Source organism: Nelumbo lutea, chromosome 1 (genome assembly GCF_056320005.1).
Source record: "Nelumbo lutea isolate HS-2025 chromosome 1, American lotus-T2T, whole genome shotgun sequence".
NCBI classification, from domain to species: domain Eukaryota; kingdom Viridiplantae; phylum Streptophyta; class Magnoliopsida; order Proteales; family Nelumbonaceae; genus Nelumbo; species Nelumbo lutea.
In genome coordinates, this window is record NC_142684.1 from 111,049,614 (window position 1) to 111,070,106 (window position 20,493).

Consider the following 20,493-nt stretch of genomic DNA (forward strand, 5'->3'; position numbering starts at 1 on the left):
TGAACCCACTGACAAAGACTCTGAGAAACTAAAGAAGGAAAGAACAAAACGAGAAGAGAATTCACTTCAGTGCCGAGGACACATACTGAATGTCTTATCAGACCGGCTCTACAACTTCTACAAGGAACTTACATCTCCAAAAGAAATCTGGAAGGCCTGGAATTCAAATACAAGGTGCAAGAAGTAGGTACGAATAAGTATCTTATTGCAGAATACTTTGACTTCACCATGAACGACCATAAACTTATACTGGAGCAAGTTCATGAACTATAGGTGATAGTCAATAAAATTCGATTCCTTAACATCATCCTTCCTGAATCTTTCCAAGTGGGAGCAATCATTGCCAAACTTCCACCCTCTTGGAAGGATTACAGGAAGAAGCTTCTACAAAAGGCTGAAGAACTTACCTTGGAGCAAATTCAGCAACACCTTCGTATTGAAGAAAAGTCTCGAATTAGAGACAGTAGGGATAAGACCCTGACCGGTATGCTGAACTCTAAGGTAAATTTTGTGGAAAACGGATCGAAGAAGACTAACCCTGCATTACAAGTAAAGAAGAAGGATGAGAACTTCAAAAAGAGCAACAATAAGAAATGATTCTGCTATGTTTATGGAAAGAAGGGGCATTATGCTCGAGTCTGCCGATATCGGAAAGGTGGGACCAAGTCTGCAAACATGGTAGAAGACAATCTCGTGGCCATGATTACTGAAGTCAACATGGCAGAATTGTCTTCTGGATGGTGGTTTGATTCAGGCGCCATAGTCCATGTTTGTAAGGACAAGTCATTATTCAAGACATATGAAGAAGTGATTGATGGCCAGGAGGTATAGATGGGAAACCAAACATGTGCCAAAGTTGCTGGAAGAGGCAACGTAGAGTTGAACTTCACCTCCGGAAAGACATCGACTCTCCTGAATGTTCTCCATGTTCATGATATTAGAAAGAACTTGGTCTCAATAAATCTTGTTTGTAAGAGGGGATTCAAAGTTGTTTTTGAATCCGACAAACTAATCATATCCAAGAATGGGATGTTTGCTGGAAAGGGATATGGTTGTAATGGTATGTTCAAATTAAGTATTAATGAAGGAAAAGTTTATGCTTATATTGTTGATTCTTTCTCTTTATGGCATGATAGATTAACACACTTGAATTTTAAATCCATAAAGAACATGAGCAAACTAGGTATAAATGCTTACAGTAATGAATCAACTAGAAAATGTGAAATATGTGTAAAATCTAAAATGGCTAAGAAACATTTCCCTAATGTTGAGAGAAATTCTCAACTTCTAGAACTAATCCATTATGACATCTGTGAACTCAATGGTGTATTAACTAGAGGAGGCAAGAGATACTTCATAACATTTATAGATGACTTTTCTAGGTACACCTATGTCTACCTTATGGGAACTAAGGATGAATCCTTTGACATGTTTAAACTATATAAGACTGAAGTTGAAAATCAACTAGAAAAGAAAATTAAAATCCTTAGAAGTGATAGGGGTGCTGAATACTTTAAAAATGAGTTTAATTCTTTTTGTGAAAAATTTGGAATAATACATCAGTGTTCTGCTCCCTATACCCCTCAGCTGAAAGGTCTGGCTGAAAGGAAAAATAGAACACTTACAGAAATGATAAACTGCATGTTGTTAAAAGCTAATGCACCCTTAAACATGTGGGGGGAAGCACTCCTAACAGCCTGCCATTTACATAACAGAATTGTTTCTAGATTTAATAGCAAATGCCCATATGAATTATGGACAGGAAGAAAACCTAATTTAGCATATCTAAAAGTGTGGGGGTGCTTAGCATATTATAGAATTCCAAATCCTAAAAGAACCAAATTAGGACTCAGAGCTAAGAAAAGTATGTTTGTTGGATATGCAGAACATAGCAAGGCTTATAGGCTTCTAGACTTAGAGTCCAACCTAATAATTGAAACTAGAGATGTTGAATTCTTTGAAAATAAACCGTGTTCTGAACCTACAGAAAATGAATCCACAGAAAATGACAGAGAAACTCATATCTCAATACCTGTTGATAATAATGAGATTGAAAGAAGAAATGATACAACTATAACACCTAAAATAGTACTTAGAAGAAGTCAAAGACAAAGAATAGAGAAACACTTAGGTTCAGATTTTATCTCTACTCAGTCAATTGTATTTTTGGTTGAGGTTGATAGAGAGAAGATTTTAAATAAAATACTTATTGTCCTAAACATTGAAAATGATCTAAAAACCTATAGTGAGGCCATGATCTCTAGATATGCTACCTTTTGGAAGGAAGTTATAAATGATGAAATGGATTCAATAATATCAAATGACACATGGGTACTAGTAGATCTACCTCCAAGATCAAAACCAATAAAATGTAAATGGGTGTTTAGAAGAAAATACAATACTGATGGAACTGTGCAAACTTTTAAGGCTAAATTGGTAGCCAAAGGATTTAGTCAAAAGGAAGGGATTGATTACTTTGATACCTATGCATCAGTGGCTAGAACAACTTCTATTAGAATACTTATAGCATTAGCATCCATTTATCACTTATCTGTTCACCAAATGGATGTTAAAATTGCTTTCTTAAATGGTGATTTAAATAAAGAGGTTTACATGGAACAACCAGAAGGACTTATTCTTCTTGGAAACGAGAAAAAAGTTTGTAAACTGGTTAAATCACTATATGGATTAAAACAAGCACCTAAACAGTGGCATGAAAAATTTGATTCTTGCATTATAGCTTTTGGTTTTAAACATAATAGTGCTGATAGATGCATCTACTTGAAATTCATTGAAAATTATGGAGTAATTGTGTGTCTTTATGTGGATGATATGCTTATTGTGGGTACAAATATGGTTGGCATAAATGAAACTAAAAACTATTTATCATCTGTTTTCAAGATGAAAGATTTAGGAGAAGTAGATACCATCTTGGGAATAAGAGTTAAAAAGCATAGTAGGGGCTATGCACTAAGCCAATCACATTATATTGAGAAAGTACTTGAGAAATTTAAGCATTTAGGGTTTAAAGAATATAGCACGCCATATGATTCTAGTATAAAACTAGTAGAAAATACTAGTAGAGCAATTGCACAACTTGAGTATGCTAGTGCAGTAGGAAGATTGATGTATGCTATGCTTTGTACCAGACCTGATATTGCATTTGCAGTAAGTAAACTCAGTCGATTTACAAGTAATCCTGGTGCAGAGCACTGGAAGGCAATTGAGAGAGTTTTTAGGTATCTCAAGAGAACCTCGGAACTTGGCTTGTTTTATTGTGATTATCCAGCTGTATTAGAAGGGTACACTGATGCAAGTTGGATTACACAAACTTGTATATTTCACTCAACCATGGAATCCGAATTCATAGCCTTAGCGGCTGCTGGAAAAGAGGCTGAATGGATTAGGAATTTATTATTGCATATAAAACTTTGGCCTAGTCCTATGCCTCTAATTTCCATTTACTATGATAGTGAGGCAACTCTGTCAAGGGTCTACAGTGGTACCTACAATGATAAGTCCAGACATATAAGTCTAAGACATGAATTTGTTGTGCAATTGGTTCAAGATGGAGTCATCACTATAACCTATGTGAGGTCAAGTAAAAACTTGGTTGATCCTCTTACCAAGGGTTTGGCTAGAGAATTGGTAAGAATGACAACTAAAGAGATGGGATTAAAACCCTTTACTTAGTCACCTGTAATGGTAACCCAACCTGAACTGAAAAAGCCATCAGTATTGGGTTTAATGGGTAACAACAAGTTACAGCATGAGAAATTTCCCATCACAACATAAACAGTGTTGTCCATTATGATGAGAGGTTGAGATAAACTCTTAATGAAGTTCTGAAATGTGTCAAATAACGGAGCACATAGTAGAACTTCACCTATGTGAACATTGGAAGTGGTGTTGCTTCTCATGAGGGTTTTGGTTTGCTCTTGGGATTGTTCATGAAACCAGGAAAGAAGCACATGGCCATAACAGTGATGAGCAAAATTTGAAACTCTTGCAGAGACTGAACATTTTTATGTGTATAGGTGTCTCCGGTCTGTCTTGAGAGTAGTTGGTTTACTGTCTTACCACCAATAACTTTGACAAGGCTCTGAGATAACTATATTAACAAGAGGTTTAAGTTGATAAACACCTTTTGTATGCATAATTGTGTCATAGTAGTTTGGATTGAGAGAGAACTATGTAATTGATCAATCAATGTGGGGGATTATTGGATTTTAATCTCATAAGAGATTAAATCCAATGGGTTTGATTGGTCAATTACATGAGAAATTGCACCTGTACACTTGTTTGAAAAAATCAGTTTTTTTCTTACAAAACCCAGTTTTGAACTTGTTCCACATTGGAAAATTATAAATTTTGTTTTCAATATTTCAATAGGAGCTGATTTACACTCCTTAGAATAAGTAGAGGAGAGTATGGGGATTCGATACCGCGCAACGCGCGCGCATGTATTGAAAGTTTTGGTACGTTGATGACCGTTGATCACCATTGATGAGATCAACGGTCACAATTCGATCAAGAGGCACAATTCAAAGTTAACAGTCACCAATTGTTAACAACTTTTTAAACAGTCAGCATGAATCAGACTCCAAAACACACAATTTCGAAATTCACTCTCTCTCAGCCCGGTCTGCTACAGTCTCACAGAAGGTTTCTTTGGAGACTCTTCAACTTTGCTGATTGCAGATTCTCACCCAATAGCAAACTTAGTAAAACTGAGTGAGGGCAAATAACGTTCTAAAGACAGTGTCTTCAGACGTGCCTCAGAACTTCTCCTCCTAAGTTACAACGACCCCATCTTCCCCAACAACCACTATCTGACATGAAATGCTCACCGCCACTATTCATCATCTCCTTCGTTGAACAGTGGCGGCACTCCTTCTCTTCTCCTTTACGGGACCCCAAAACCACCAGCCACCCCAACCTACTTCATGTTGAGCCCAACCAGGATGAAACCGCTGCTGAAATCTGCACTCCCTGGATCAACCACATCAGGTACTGAACAGCTATTAGGTACCTGCTGAAATCAGGTATTGCACTCCCTGGAACAATCACTATCTGATGATGAACTGTTCACCGCCACTGTTCATCGTCTCCTTCGTTGAACAGCAGCGGCACTCCTTCTCTTCTTCTCTACGGGATCCCGAAACCACCAGCCACTCCGACGAGATGGTGCGGATGGATCAAACCGCTGCTGAAATGAAAGGTCCCACTACTTCGCCTCTTTGTTGGACCCCGGCGCGAACACTGTGGTCTCTGACCAGGATAAGCAGCGGTTTTCAGTTCATTCCTAGAAAATCATGGAAAAGGAAAACTGGTTTTTCTTCCTTGTTGTTATTGTCGTTGTTGTTCTTGCTGCTGCTATTACTGTTATTATGAGCCATCATCGGTACAGCCATTTCATCGGTAAATCATTCTGTGGAACTCGTACCGAAGTCCCCCCACTCCCCCGAAATAATAATTTAAATAAATAATCATCCTCACAAAACAAATTAAAAAAAAAAGGAGAAAAGGGAGGTCGAATTTTCAGAAAAGTAGAGAGAGAGAGATAGATGTGAAGAGAGGGAGAGGGAGAAGAGCATTAAAAAGCAAAAGTTGTTTCTTCACTCTCTGTGTTTCATTTCATGGGTTCCGTGGTCTGTTTTGTTCTGTTCTGCTCTGCCTCTGTGCTCGTGTTTTATAGCATTTTTTGTTGTTGCAGAGAGAATACGAGATGGTAAAGGATTTGATCCGACGGAATCCGATGCATGGAAGATACCGCTACTTCCAGCATTAAAAAGCAAAAGTTCTGTTCTGCTCTGCCTCTGTGCTTACCTACACGGGATCCGACGCATCCAGCAGAAAGAAGCAGCCAGCGGTGAACCGTTTGGATTCTGTTTCAAAAGTGTTAAATCGCATATGAGGTAAGGTGATATAGATAACTGATGGTCCATTAACGATAGGTGCTAGATTGTCCCAAAATGAAAGTTCGGGTACTAAATTACCTATTGGGAATTTTCTCTTTTTTTTTTTAATTTGAAAAAATAAATAAATTAAAATAAATTAACAAAATAGACAATAATTGAAAAAAAATTTAAAGTTTTATGTTATATGACTTTGATGTATACAATTTAAAGTTTTATGTTATATGACTTTAAAATTTAAAGTTTTATGTCTATCTTAACTATGATATATCTAAAATTCAAGTAATTTATATATATATATATATATATATATATATATACACTAGTAATTAAGCACATGCATTGCACGTGATAAAATTTTCTTCATATTAATTAGTTGAATTTTAGATAAATCATAGTTAAGATAGAAATTGAAAATTAACAAAGATATTAATATGATTAAAAATAAACTTAAATATTTATTATTCAATTATGACATCATGGGTTTCTTTGAAAAATTGGACCATTGACCCACAATGTAGATAAGAAAATATCTTTGCTTTTGGATTGATTTTAAATTAGGGAAAATTATAGTTGGAGTTGGTTGTACATTTAAAGTTAGGCTACAAGTTGGTCCATAAACCAACAAAACTCTGACAACTAGCTTTACATTTCAAATTATAAAAACCCTCACCATGTCATTAGAGGCTTATGTGGTTATTACCAACATGGAACTCTTAATCCATGTTGGACACAACAAAAAACTTATACTGAAATTGCCCTTTAATGTTGGGTGATTGGAAAATAAAAAAAAAAGGGTTTTTAGTCTCTCTCTTTCTCTCTACACTCTCTCACTCACAATCATCTTTATCTACTCAATGGCTATGTGATTTGAAAATAAATAAAAAAGGTTTTTCATTTTTGTATTTACGTTTTATATGTCAATTTCTCTCATTCTCTCTCTACCTATCGTTCTCCCTCAATCTTTCTCATTCTCTTTCTTAGTCGATCTCTCCTCCCTTAATTTTTACTATTCTCCCTCAGTTTGTCTCCCGTTCCCTCTCTCATTTTTTTTACACACTTATATGGTTTAACCATATCATATAAAAGAACATGAGACCAACTTGGTATGGTTCAAAAATCATTTCACCAATTTGTTAAAAATTCACAAGAAACTCTTGGCTATGAATTGGAGAATGATAGAGATTGGGGGAGAAGGAGATATTGACCGAATGGGAAAGTGAGGGAAAAGAATGAGAAAGATTGTGGGGGAGAGAGAGAGAGAGAGAGAGAGAGAGAGAGAGAGAGAGAGAGGTTTTGATTTGGTGACAGACCTGAGAGAGTGGGAGAGACAAAGGGAGCAAGGATCGAGAGATCACTATGAAAGTGAGAGAGAAGGGAGGGAAATTGAGAGACAAAGAGAGTGGGAGAGAAAATGCAAACCTATTTTTGGTATAGGTTTCTTGTTGTGTCCAACATGGACTAAGAGTCCCATGTTGGCAACCACATAAGCCTCCGATAATATGGTGGGGTTTTCTATAATTTGAAATGTAGAGTCGGCTGTTAGAGTTTTGTTGGTTTTTAAACAAACCTGCAACCTAATTTTAAGTGTACAATTGACTTTGACTATAAATTTTTACTTTAAATTATATATTTCATTTACATTATATAAAATATTTCTTTACATATTACACTTAATTTTTGTTTGTCTATGGTATCATTTAACTAAAACCACTAACCACCATCTAACAATAAAAATTGTTTGATTTCTAAGTTGACATTAAATTTTGTATTACATTAGTCATTGACAAAATTATTTCTTAAAATTTATTTTTGTTCAATATAATGAATGCACAATATTATAGATGTACCTAATATTTTATTTTTTATAAATATATAACATTAGATATGTGCCCAAAATTTTGTATATCATTTCTTTTAAAATTTTTGTGCTTCTTTGTATTTTCTATTATTAAAAATTTTATTATGTGACTATGATATCATTTCATTTCTTGGCAGATTTTGAATTTCGCATTCCATTTCCACCATTAATAAAAATACTTCTTGCATTTCATAGTTACTTATTTTAAATTTTTATTATTTAATTATGGAATTATTTATTAATCCATTTGACCCCAAATGGTCAAATTGCTTGCCCACCACCAAAAGGGAAGAAAATGGTTTTGTTTTTAAAATATTTATTTTTATACTATTAAAATTAATATTGTGGATTTAATTACAAGAATTTAATGATAAGAAAATTATATCTTAAATATAGGATTTAATGAGAGAGAATAGGAAAATATTTTTATTTCCATTTGGTTTTAAATTTTACATTGCATTTCCATCATTAATAAATACATTTCTTATTTATCATACTTATTATTGTTTAATGTGTATGTTAGAAATGTTACTTATTTTTTTAATTTCTATTTTTTTTTCATTTTATCTATTTTTTAATTTTATTATTTAATCGTGGCAACATGGATTAACCCATTTGACCCAAAATTTGGAATGGCAACGGGGCAGGGTGGGGACAAGGAGCCTCTCCCCATCCCTGTCCTTGCGAGGGGAAAATCATCCCCATCCCCACCACATTTGGGGCAGATCCCCACGGGGATAAGGGAAATGGGAAAAATTACCATCCCTACCCAAAATGATTTAATTTCTTACCACCACATAGATGAAAACACTATTTTTGCTAGGTAGATTTTAAAAGTATAAGTTTTTTTATTACTAGAATTATTAATTTATTAAGTATGAATTTAATTAATCTTAATGATGAAAAGAAACAAAAATGACTTAAATATAAGATTCAATGAACATGAATGCAAGTTAATAACTTAAATGTTAGATTTAATGAAAGAGAATTGAATGCATTGAATATCTTTAAATTACCCATTTTAAACTCATTTAATATCAAGAACCGATTTCCCTATTTGCCCTCATTTTTTATCAATAAATTTAAATATAGTATATATATATATATATATATATATATATATATATATATATATATATATATATATATTACCCCTTTTCTTGAGGCCATTCATGCTTTTTAAAGTAGTATATATATATATATATATGGGGGGTGGCCAACATGGCTTGCTCAATCGAGCCGTGTCGGGCTGGCCCATAGGCTTGGAAACCTAAGCTTGACATGACCCATCCCATCATGCCATGCCTAGCACGGCCCGCGTTCTATCGTGTTGAGTCGTGCCAGCCCAACCCGATTTACAGCTCTATGAACCATGAATCAGGCAAGCCTTAGCAGTAGTAGATTAACAATGTCCTGTTGGAAGAAAATTTGGAATCTTAATATTCTGCCCAAATTAAAGCATTTCTTATGGAAATGTTGCCTAAATAGGATTGAAGTCAAGCATATTTTGGTTGATCGTGGTATAAATGAAAGCAAAAATTGTCTTTTTGTGTGACTCAGCTCTTGAAAACATTATACATTCTCTTTTATTATGTTCATGCCATGCATGGCTTTTTTGTTTGGCTGTTTCTGTAGGTTATGTTTGGTTTGAAGGAAAAAGTAAGGAAAAGAGAAAAGTAGGAAATCTATAGGAGGTTTGTAAAGATTTTCCTACCTTTCTCTACTCTTTCCTTCAAACTAAACACAGCCTTAATACATCTTTTATATTGTGGATATTATGTTGGAAATTCCTTTGCTGATTGATGGTCTGGGTGGCTAGTCAAGACCAAAAGCTCATAGGTGCTGACTTTTCTTTGGTGGAATTCTTTGCTATTCATTTGTGGAATATTTGGCTTGCTCAAAATGAGTTCATCTTCAATGGAGTGCGGCCTAATCTTGTTTTCACCGTCTCTTGTACCAACAAATTAATGAAGTCAAGAGAGAGCTTTCCATCCAGAATCCGAAGATTGTTCGCCCCCTAAGGAGCTATGTGCTCCTCCTTTTTTGTGAAAACTTCCAAAGCCAGGTGTTTTGAAGGCAAATGGTAGCTAGCTTTACCAATTCAGCTAGCTAGGAGTGGTTTTGATTTTATTATTAGGTCAGAGATGTTGGCTCTTTTGTCTTTGGGAAGTGTGGATCCATTTAATTAGCTGAACATGCATGCAAAAGTTGTTTGATATTAAGAAATGTCACTTATGACCAGCTAAGGAGCTTGGTTTATCTAATGTGATCTCTCTTTCTTTAGTCAAAGTACTAAATAATCTTTTGATTCTTCACCTTTGGCTTGGCTTTTGGTGAATGATATGTTTATCATGTTGAAGGGGAGACCGGATCTTCTCACACAGGGCGCCTCATTCGCGCTTCACATTCAAATCGTATTATGCATTCAAAACATTTCTGTACAGGGCGCCTCACTCGTGCCTTACATGCACATCGTAATATGCATTAAGAATATCTCCAGTATTTATAAGTTAAATATTATTCAGGGGAGATGTTTCCGATGGATGTGCATGTAAGGCGCCCTGTGTGAGAGAAGCAGATCCTATTACCTTTCGTACCAATAAATTATTATTTACGGGAGATATTCTCAATGCACGGTGAATGTGCATGCGAGGCGCCCTTGTGTGAGGAGCAGATCCCGTTCCCACCCACCCCTGAATGGTTGATTTCCCCCTTATGGAAGCGGATAGTGGAACTCGACCAACCTAATTAATTAGTTTCTTTCCTTCTTAGTTTTTTGTTCTTTCCCTAGTTTTCTTCTAATCCTCTGTTACATATGTGTGAAAATAGAGTTTTGTAACACAAGAGAGGTAAGAAAGATTAAACCTAGGACTAAGAGACATTGACCAAGTAAATGATCTAAGATTAGGGTGTGTGATACATGTCAAATAATTCGTGCCACTTGTTCCCATGCAAACCACCTTCTTCCTCATTCTCCTTCACTATTATCACCAGACTTCAATTCCCCCATTCTCTCTCTCTACCCTCCCCATCTTTCCATGGAGAAGCGGGTCACATTTACTGCCGGCCGCGTCAAACGAAAACATTCCGCACCAACACCAAAACCAACACCATCTCCAGAACTCGCTTCTGGGCCTGGAACCTATATCATCCAGTTCCCCAAGGAACAAATATATCGCGTTCCACCCCCGGAGAATGCTTTAATCGTTGAACAACATCGTGAGCAAAAACCTACCAAAAAAGCTACTTTTCCTCCTTGGCTGTTGAAGCTCCTCGTATTCGTCTTAGTTTTCATTTTAATCCTAGGCATCATTGTAGCTTTATTCTACGCCATTGTGCAACCAAGGAGCCCAAAATTCTATGTCCATCGTGTGAGTGTTAAGAAGTCAGGATCTCAGCATGGAGATGCTCGTAGTCGTCATCATCATCGACACCATCACCAATTCCCACAATATGACATTACCTTGAAGGCTGAAAATCCGAATAAACGCATGGATATTTTCTACTTAAAAGGTGGTCATGCCACGCTCTCTTTTAGAAAATCACAGATTGCTACCGGTAAACCTCCGACCTTCTACCTACGGACCAAGAATTCTACCACATTCCGTCTAGTCCTTACTGGGTCAGATGTCGTTTTGCCTTATGAAATCAAAAAAAGCATGAACGATCATGCACCCAAGAAGGAGAAGAGGAAGAAGAAGAAGAATAAGAAGCAGTCAGGCATCGAATTGTCTCTATCAATCAACCTTCCCAAGAAGAAAGAAATCGGGTTGCTGCAATCATGGACCACGAATGAAGCTGTTGCATGTAAGTTTAGGGTTGATACGTTGGCGGAAGGAACACATGTCATGTCTCAGCGATGCCAAACCTAGCTAGGTCCAAATTAATTAATATAAACAAAGTGGTGCTGGTGGTGGTGGAAATAAGAAGCTTTCAGTACGCGTACGACCGTCTCCTTCAGTCCTCCTTCTTCTTCATCTTGTGGCTTCTTCTAAGTCACTGTTCCGAAGAGAGAGATCAATAATTGCATTTGCTGTACGTATCTTAAACAAGGCATGAGGACGGTTACCTGCTTAATTACCTTATTTCCATGCTTCTTTTCTTTTCTCGTATGTTTTCCTCTTTCAGATGCTATAGGAAGTTTTGTTGTTCTAATACTGTAGATTTTCTTCCGCGACTACATTGTAAATTTCTGAGGCTTCTTCCGTCAGTATATTCGAGTTTGATTTTTGTAAGCATCTGTTTAGATAGATTTGTTTGTTTGCTCTTTCTTTTCAATTCCCAACTAAGTGAAGTTTATTATTGACCTGTTTCTGTTTTTGTTATACGTACGTGTTATACCCTCGGGAATAATCATTTATATTAGTTTAGTGATAATGAGCGCCTGAAGCCACTTGGGAATTTTGTGTGCAGTGTCTCCCATTCTTCTTCTTCCGTCCTTCACCAGGTGTGTATATTGAGGTAGGGTCTAGGGTGGCAAATGGGTGCATGGGTTAGGTTGGGTTGAGTTAGTATAGGTTAAATACCAATACATCCAATAACGACCCATACCCATTAATGATCCATATGACATCTCCATGCGCCTAAGCGGCCCACACCCCGAATCATCCACCTTGACCCATTCAACTTTTTTAAACTAACTTAGGATTTGTGTGGATGATATCGATTATTGTGTAAATGCATGGTCAATGGTTCAGGTTGGCTCATTTATCCAAAAATTGACATGATTTAGGGGAACAATGCTTTGTGTAGAGACACATGGCGCTACAGATTTGGGTTAGTCCATGCATCCAGTAATGAGACCTAATTTAAAAGTAAAATTTTTTGCATGGCTGAGATTCTGCCAAATGGCATTGCTATGGTTAGATCTCCATATCCGAAAGAGATTATCGGTTACTGCACAAATCATGTCTTTCTAGTTTCTACTTTCCTCAATGGGTTTTATTATATCATCAAGTATAGTGTTGATTTGATCTGATCAAGAGGGCTGTAGATAGGGATTTAAACGGAACGGATCACATCGGATTTAAATTAGGGTATATTCGAACCTTACATTCTTTATGTTTTATGTTGGATCTAATCCTAAGATCCGATCAGATTTAATAGGACTCGATCTGAATTTAAACGTTATCAAATCATTTTGATTTATTTTCTTTAAAAGTTAATAATTATCACAAAATAAAATATATTAATTTAAATAAAATAAACAAAAAATACAAATATTTTTTTTATTATTTTTATCATATATATACATATTTTTATAAAAAATAAATAATATAACAAATTTATAAAAATACTATATATATAAATCCCATCCACTTTTTTCATACTATCATGATCCAATCCATTTGCACCCCTAGCCGTGAATCTACTACAAATAAGGCATGTACAATGGGCTATTAAAATTTGTTTGTACTATACCCCGATTCAAGAGAATGTGAGAGAGAGATGATGTCGGAGAAAACAAAAACAATTAAAACAACAAAAATCTGAAAATGAAAAATTTAAACCTGACCCGATGGGTACCCTCAACCCAACCTATTTTTATTGACCCAATAAATAACTCAATCCATTCGTTTGATTGGGTTATAACTGGACAGATTTGGTGGTCGGATGAAAGGGTTACGTGGGTTTGGTTAGGTTAGGTCGGTAACCTAATCCGGGTGTCAATGGGTTGTTTCACAACCTTGTCCCCATAAGTAGTTTCTGGATCCAAAAACATTGGACCTAAAACAGATGGGCTAATGGGTTAAGATTCAATGGAATCCAACTCCTTTTGTTAATTCAACAGGTGTCCGAATTTATTTAAACTGCAACTATTATAGAGTCTTCGGGGTAGTAATCCTCCTCATATAGAAATCAGTCATCTCTATGTGAGTATTAATAAAGGAAAAAAAAGTAGTTTCATTGATGAGCATACTTATGGCCTCCTACGTAGTATGTTGCAAGAGATCACGCTAGTTCCGACTGAGAATAGAAGACAACAACATAATCTGAAATCCCAATTGTCCAAGCCCACAGAAGCCCATCGCATATGCCCCATGGGCCATGATTCTTCCCTACTACATTGGTAGTTCTTCTACTATGGATTGAGACTTGAGAATCCACCCATCCATCCCTACCACTATATCTTAATGCCAACAGCTGCTGCATGGCTCACCCATTTTCCCTTTAGCATAATCTCCATCAGTGTTGAGTCCTTAGTCATTGTATAAAGCTAATAAGGCTATGACCTCTCCAAACTAAAGGTTTAGTATTGAATTGGTGTCGGATGAGATTCGTGAAAGGACAGTCAGGAAGCAAATGTTGCACTATTTGTTAAGTAGTAGCACACCCAAGACCCAACATTAGGTGTGAAACATTAGTTAGAATGTAGGTCCGGGAAATTAAGAAGATATCCAGTTTGGGGAGCTTTTATGGCCCAAATTAAAGTCCATTTAAAATGTTTAACTCCTTGTTGACAGGGAGAGTTTTGCAATTTCAAATTCTTTACCAGATTGTTGTCTCCGGTAAGCAGCAGGAGTAATCGTACTGTGCCACTTAGCCACTCAGCATTTTTGTTTTGATGGTCTATAACTAGTTCCCGAGCCAACATCTATTCTGGATTTATGTCTTCAATCTTATACAGGTAGGATGAACTCTGATGGAATTTTAAATTGAAAATATAGAAATTTAATCACTTCCTAGAAACCAAGGGAATGACTGAGACAGGACTTCAACTTCATCAAAATTGCATTTTCATTTGGTGACAGTATTAGGCTGTATTTGATTTGATAGAAAATAAGACAGAAACGCACACAACCATTTCTGTTTGTTTTTCAAGTAAACCCAAACTTCAGAAACTTCAGGAAAATGATTTGTTTTTATTTTACCTTCCGAATATTCTTTAATTTTAGCTGCAATTTCTTTTTTTTTGGTCTACTTGGATATCTATTATTCAATCTACTTAGCAACTCGTCTGGTCCTCTAAATATATAACATATTGGGAAGTTAAAGCACTAGAAAGTTATAGGGGTTCAGTAGCTAAGACATGATATCTTCAAATACTTGACATGCAAGAAAGCAAGAAAATGGGTTGTAAAAAATAAATTGGGATTTGGCTTTCTGATATAAAAAAGAATTAGGATCTAGGAAACAAAAACAAAAAAAATGTTGGGTAATAGGAGCAATCTATTAGGCAGTAGTGTATATCTCTGATTTTTATTTTATTTTACTTTTTTACAAAAGATTGCAATATATTCTATTAAACTTTGAAAAGTTTGAACATCCAGACCATTAAGGGGGAGTTGGAGTAGCAGCTCTGTTCCCTCCTTCCTTTATAAGCGATCTTATGGGCTAAGCTATTTCTTTGTCTCTATACATAATATATATTATACATAGAGCAAAGGATTTTACAAGAGCTAAGACTTCATCCCTATACAACTTTTCTATCCATTTGCATTTGTTAGTGGTTTCATTTACAAGCTGAACCATTCTTTGGGCATAGCAAAATCCTGAACTTTACTGATCTTTTTTTAGTTTCCTGAAGCCCCAATAGGAGATTCTGAAATTCTGCCTCCAACGATTGGTGAGCCTTTGACAGTTTGACCTGAGACTTACTACTGCAACTACCCTATAATCTGTGTCAATTAGAACAAATGCTGAGGCAGCCCTATTGGTTAGGTTCAATGGATGAGCCATTCAACTCAGAAGCAGAACCACTTTGGCCACTAGTTTCTGGATCAGTGGTTGGACCACCCAATTCGAATGTATAGTTCATTCCAATTTAAAAAATAATTAAAATAAAAAGTGATAAAAAAAATATTGGCCTAGTCAAATGGTTGATGGTTGGACTGTCTGAATCAGCAGGTCATTGACCAAGTCAATGTTTTCTGGCCAAGGAATGGATTAAGCGTGAAAGGGAATTGATTGCTTGGACAGTTCCCTGGTGAATGATCCGACCATCCAGGTCAATGATAGTTTCAAAACAATGCATAGCACACAAAGTTTATCTTTTATGTGGTAGGAAATTCAATTTGCCTTTGATTAGGAGACCACCTCAACAGATTTTCCAAAGGAATAGCTGAAACCCAAATGGCACTTTCACTTCCCAAATGCTTTTCCATGGAATTAAATAATTTGAATAAATGATTTTTTTTTTTTTTGTTGAAATCCCTTATACAACTTCATTCAACTTTCAATATTGGTTACAACCTTGAAAAATACAGAACTCAGGAGCAAAGGACCAGGTTTGAGTAGAGAGGCAAGTAAGAGCAAATTTGGCTATGTGGTGAGCTACCTGTTTACCAGATCTCGGAGTAAAAGTAATTGAGAAACCATCAAGGTGATTAAGGAGACTCCTGCAACTTGATAAGAGAGTAAGGATACTCTAAGGAGGATTAGAGTTTTCCTCCAACAAGAGCTTGATAATTGATTCATTATCACCTTCAAAGATGGTATGAGAGAAACCCATGGAAATGGTGAACTTGATACTTTCCAAAAGAGCAGTGGCTTCAAACACAACAAGAGGAGATAGATTGATCGGAATGGCTTGCGCAAAAATGAAGGAACCAGTGTGGTCTCTCACAACAAAACCCACACCTGACTTTTGAGTGGAGTTAGTGCCATCAAAGTTGATTCTTAAAAAGCCGTTGGGGGGCTTTGCCCAAAGCATTGGCTGCACCAATCTGTTGCTTACATGATCTATCAAGCTATCATGATAATTAGAGAATATCAAAAAGTTGTGAAGAGCTAAGCTGGTGGCATGATGAGCAATAAATTAAGGAGCCTCGGGCCTGTTCTTAAAGATGAGCGCATTCCTTGCAAGTCAAATATGCCAAAGAACAGAAAATATTTTTAGTAAGTCAACATCAGTGATGCACCTTGATTTAAAGAGCTTAATCCAGAATGTGATCCAATCCGTCAAACTCATTTCTGAGTTTGGATAAGAATGGATAGAGATATCCGCACCGAACCAAACTTGCTTAGCAAAAGGGCAATTGAGAAATAAGTGTTCAAGTTATTCTTCTTCATTGTCACAAAAGAGCAAGAAATCGATATATGTTTCGGCGCCATTTTCAGTTTTCTTTTAACAGGAAGAGCATCATGCATAATCCTCTAAATAAAAATATGTAGTTTAGGAGGAATGAATTTCAGACTCCAGAAATAATGCCACGAGATCCTGTTACCTAAGAGATGAGTGGAGGATTGTAACGGCTTTTTAGATAATAAGAGTTTATACCCTGAGGCTGTTGTATATTTCCCATGTGGAGTAAGGGTCCAAATCAAAGTGTCTTGCATCTTTGCATTTGGGACTGGGAGAGCAATATTAAAAATTTGATTGGATACTATAGAGTCAAAGAGAAGATTCACCAGATCTCGTCGCCAAGTCATTGTTGAATGGTCAACTAAGCCTGTCACCTTTAAAGGCATGTGTGGGATCAAAGAAGAGTTTAGATGGACACCAATAGGTAACCATGGATCATCAGTGATGTTAATGTTCCAGCCATTAGCCACCAGCCAACGACAACCCTTGAGAAGGTATTGATGGCATTTCGGAATTCCCTTCCAGATATAAAAAAAACCACTATTAATTTTAAGTCTCCAAAAGTATGAGTTCTTGACATATTTAGCATGGAGAATTTGTGCCCACAAAGCATTGGGGTCTCTCAATAAACGCCAACCTAAATTAATAATGAGTGCCACATTCTTCAAATTTGCATCATGGAAGCCAAGGCCGCCAAAATCCTTTGGAAACATAAATGAAGACCAGTTTCAGAGATGAAAGGAATTACATCTTGAGTCTGACCACCAAAAGTTACGGCAAACACTGTTCAACTCATTACAAATTGATGTTGGCAATAGATACTGATGCAGCGCGATCTGATTGCTCCCTGTTGGAGGATGATCTGGCTTCCAGTCGGATGGCAAGCTAGGTGAATCTACAAAACAAGATCAAAGAACCCAGGGTGGTTAGCCCGACAAGGTCACTCCGATGCTTAAGTTAGTAATCTGATGCGAGCTAAATAGGTTTGAGAGCTTAGAGAGCTAGAGAGCTAGACAGTAGAAAAATCACACGTACTTTGTGCCATCGGGGTTGGAGCCTTTATATAGCTGAGTAGTCGTGGGGCACTTGAAAGATTTCCGGGATGTGGAGATAGAGTTTGCTCCGCTTCTGAAGGAGTAGTATACAGGTAAGGCTTATCTTGTTCCACTTTCGATTCTGGCGGAGTTAGGATAAGTCTTTATCGTGATCCTGAAAAAGTCGGGGTCTGTTAACTCATCGAAGAGACTTCTGGAGTTGGTTACATGGAGATTCGAGTTGTTGGTTCCGAACTGGTAATTCAGTATTTTAGTTCTGAGCTTGGTCGAATACCGAGGTGAGCCTAAAGCCAAGGTGGCCCTACACCGAGGTGACCTTTATGCCGGGGTGACTGAATACCTGAGCTCAATTGCTGCGAACTAAACTTGTCAGGCTAAGTTATCATCTCTTGGTTAGGTCATGTCCACATGTCCCTTTTTACTAGGTCGGGTCAAATCACACGTTTGCGTTACATATTGGGGTAATGCATGAAGAGTAGAATTTGTGAGCATACTTCTTCTAGCATGAGAGAGGGTATTCCTTTTCCAAGTCGACAACTTTAATTTCAGCCGATCTACCAAATAATTCCATTCAACAGTCTTAGCTCTTCCTAAGAAGAGAGGTCCACCCAAATATTTTTCTCCTCATTTCATTAAGGACACAACAAAAGTGCTAGCTATGCGGATTCCTATTCTTCTATGAGTGTTGGTACTGAAGTAAATGGATGATTTGTCAAAATTAATCTCTTGACCAGACCAGTTACATAACATTTACAATACACCCAGAAAGCGATTTGCCTTACTATAGCTGCATTTTCCGAAGAGAAGAAGATCGTCTACAAACATCAAGTGAGAGATATGGATGATGGTTCTGGTGAAGTTGAAGCCATAAATTCCCCTTTCCTGAATCTTAGATTCGAAAATCCTAGACAACATTTCCATACACAAAATAAAGAGGTAGGGCGATAGTGGGCACCCTTGTCTCATCCTTGATCTTTTAAGAAACACGAATAAATAGATTTGATGGTGTATAGATGAGAGGTTGAGTGTTTCCATAAATGCATGTATTTTTCCAACTGGTGACATAGTGTATATCTGAATTGAGGTTTACTACCTACTTGGGATACCTCAGGCTAAACTATATAATTACTATCTATAAACTTTTTTTAGCCTCAGACTATACTTGTTGGAAAGTTTTGAAAATTGAAATAGATCAGCAGCCAACTTCATTGCTTCCTACATTATCTCTAATAAGTTGCACTAATAATTTGGCCAGTGTTAATTGGACTGGATTTGGTCCCATCTGACGAAATCCAATGTGAGACCATTATAAATGAATCAGATCCAATCCAATCTAATGAATATTTTGGATCATTTTGAACCGATTCAATTCAATGTTTGGACTGTCCAATCTGTCCAAAATTGTTTTAATTTAGATAAGTTCCAACACAAACCTGGTCCATTGACACCTATAGCTATTGCCCTCTACAAAACAACATATGAGTGTTGCAACATGCAAGTTCGTGCATCTCACTCTCCCTTCCTCATTGGTGGGTGAGTGTAAGGGTGTCAATGGACCAGCTTTGGATTGGACCCCATCTAGTCCAAAATCAATTTGGACGGACCAACAAGATATAGTGGATTGGACCAATCTGGTCCAAAATATTTATTAGATTTAATTGGACTTGGTCCGTCTGTAATTGGATTGGGTTGGATTAAACCAATATCTAATCTATTAATATAAGATAAGAATATAGGTGTCCATGGACTGGGTTAGGGTTGCAAGCAATCTAAATCAAAATGAATTTGAACAAATTGGACGGTCCAGACTCTTGTACACCTATTCTTTTTTTTCTCTATAAACTTGAAGTTGCCATATATAGAAAGGAGTCAATTCTTAAAATAAAATCATTGTTATTTTTGTAACCTCTCCTTTTTTAGAGAAACCTTCACTATTTTTTTTCAAATACAAAAGGAAACCTTTTATATGTAGAACCCACCATTGAATTACACCCACCATTTACTTTTTTTTTTTCACATATAAACCAATCATACTTTACCTTTTTTTAGACTACACCCACAATTAAATTACAACATAAACCAACAGTTGAAAAATAAGATACACACTCATTAGGATGGTCCAATGCTAGTGATTTTGATTATCCACCTCATAGCAGTAAACTGTGGAGGTTGTAGATTATGATCGTATTGCTAATGATTCCAAAAGGGGGTTATGATTTTCTATAATTTTGGTTTCAAACAATGATACTTTTAGGAATTTTGGATTTTTGGACATTTTTTGATAAACCTTATTTATTAAGATTTAACATTATTTTTGTGATACTTTAAAAATTGTAATTTTAGGCAAAAAGGGTTTTTTTTTGTGAAAATAGTGAGGTCACATAGATCTCAAAAAGTTAACCAAAATTAAAAAAAAAAACAATTGGACATTAAAGTGCAAAGTTATGGACTTCAAAAGTTTTACATGCATTAAGTGTGTAATCCGCAACCTGGTCATCAAGTCGAATTGGTCGGTGGTCGAACCAGCCGGGTCAAACAGTTCTTAACCAAGCCAACAGTGAACTAACCAAGTCAACAGTTTTTAATAATCTGACGGGCCTTGACTAAACTGGATCCAGAATCCTAGTCAAATGA

At 36.4% G+C, this 20,493-nt stretch overlaps 1 protein-coding gene across 1 annotated transcript; it reads left to right on the forward strand.

Annotated features, from left to right (window-relative positions):
- The first annotated feature begins 10,817 nt into the window (after positions 1-10,817).
- Positions 10,818-11,942, forward strand: LOC148876797 (NDR1/HIN1-like protein 13). The gene is made up of 2 exons (XM_088968163.1): positions 10,818-11,586; positions 11,908-11,942. Exons 1-2 carry the CDS (start codon positions 10,818-10,820, stop codon positions 11,940-11,942), a joined length of 804 nt encoding a protein of 267 aa, XP_088824289.1.
- Positions 11,943-20,493: the final 8,551 nt, after the last annotated feature.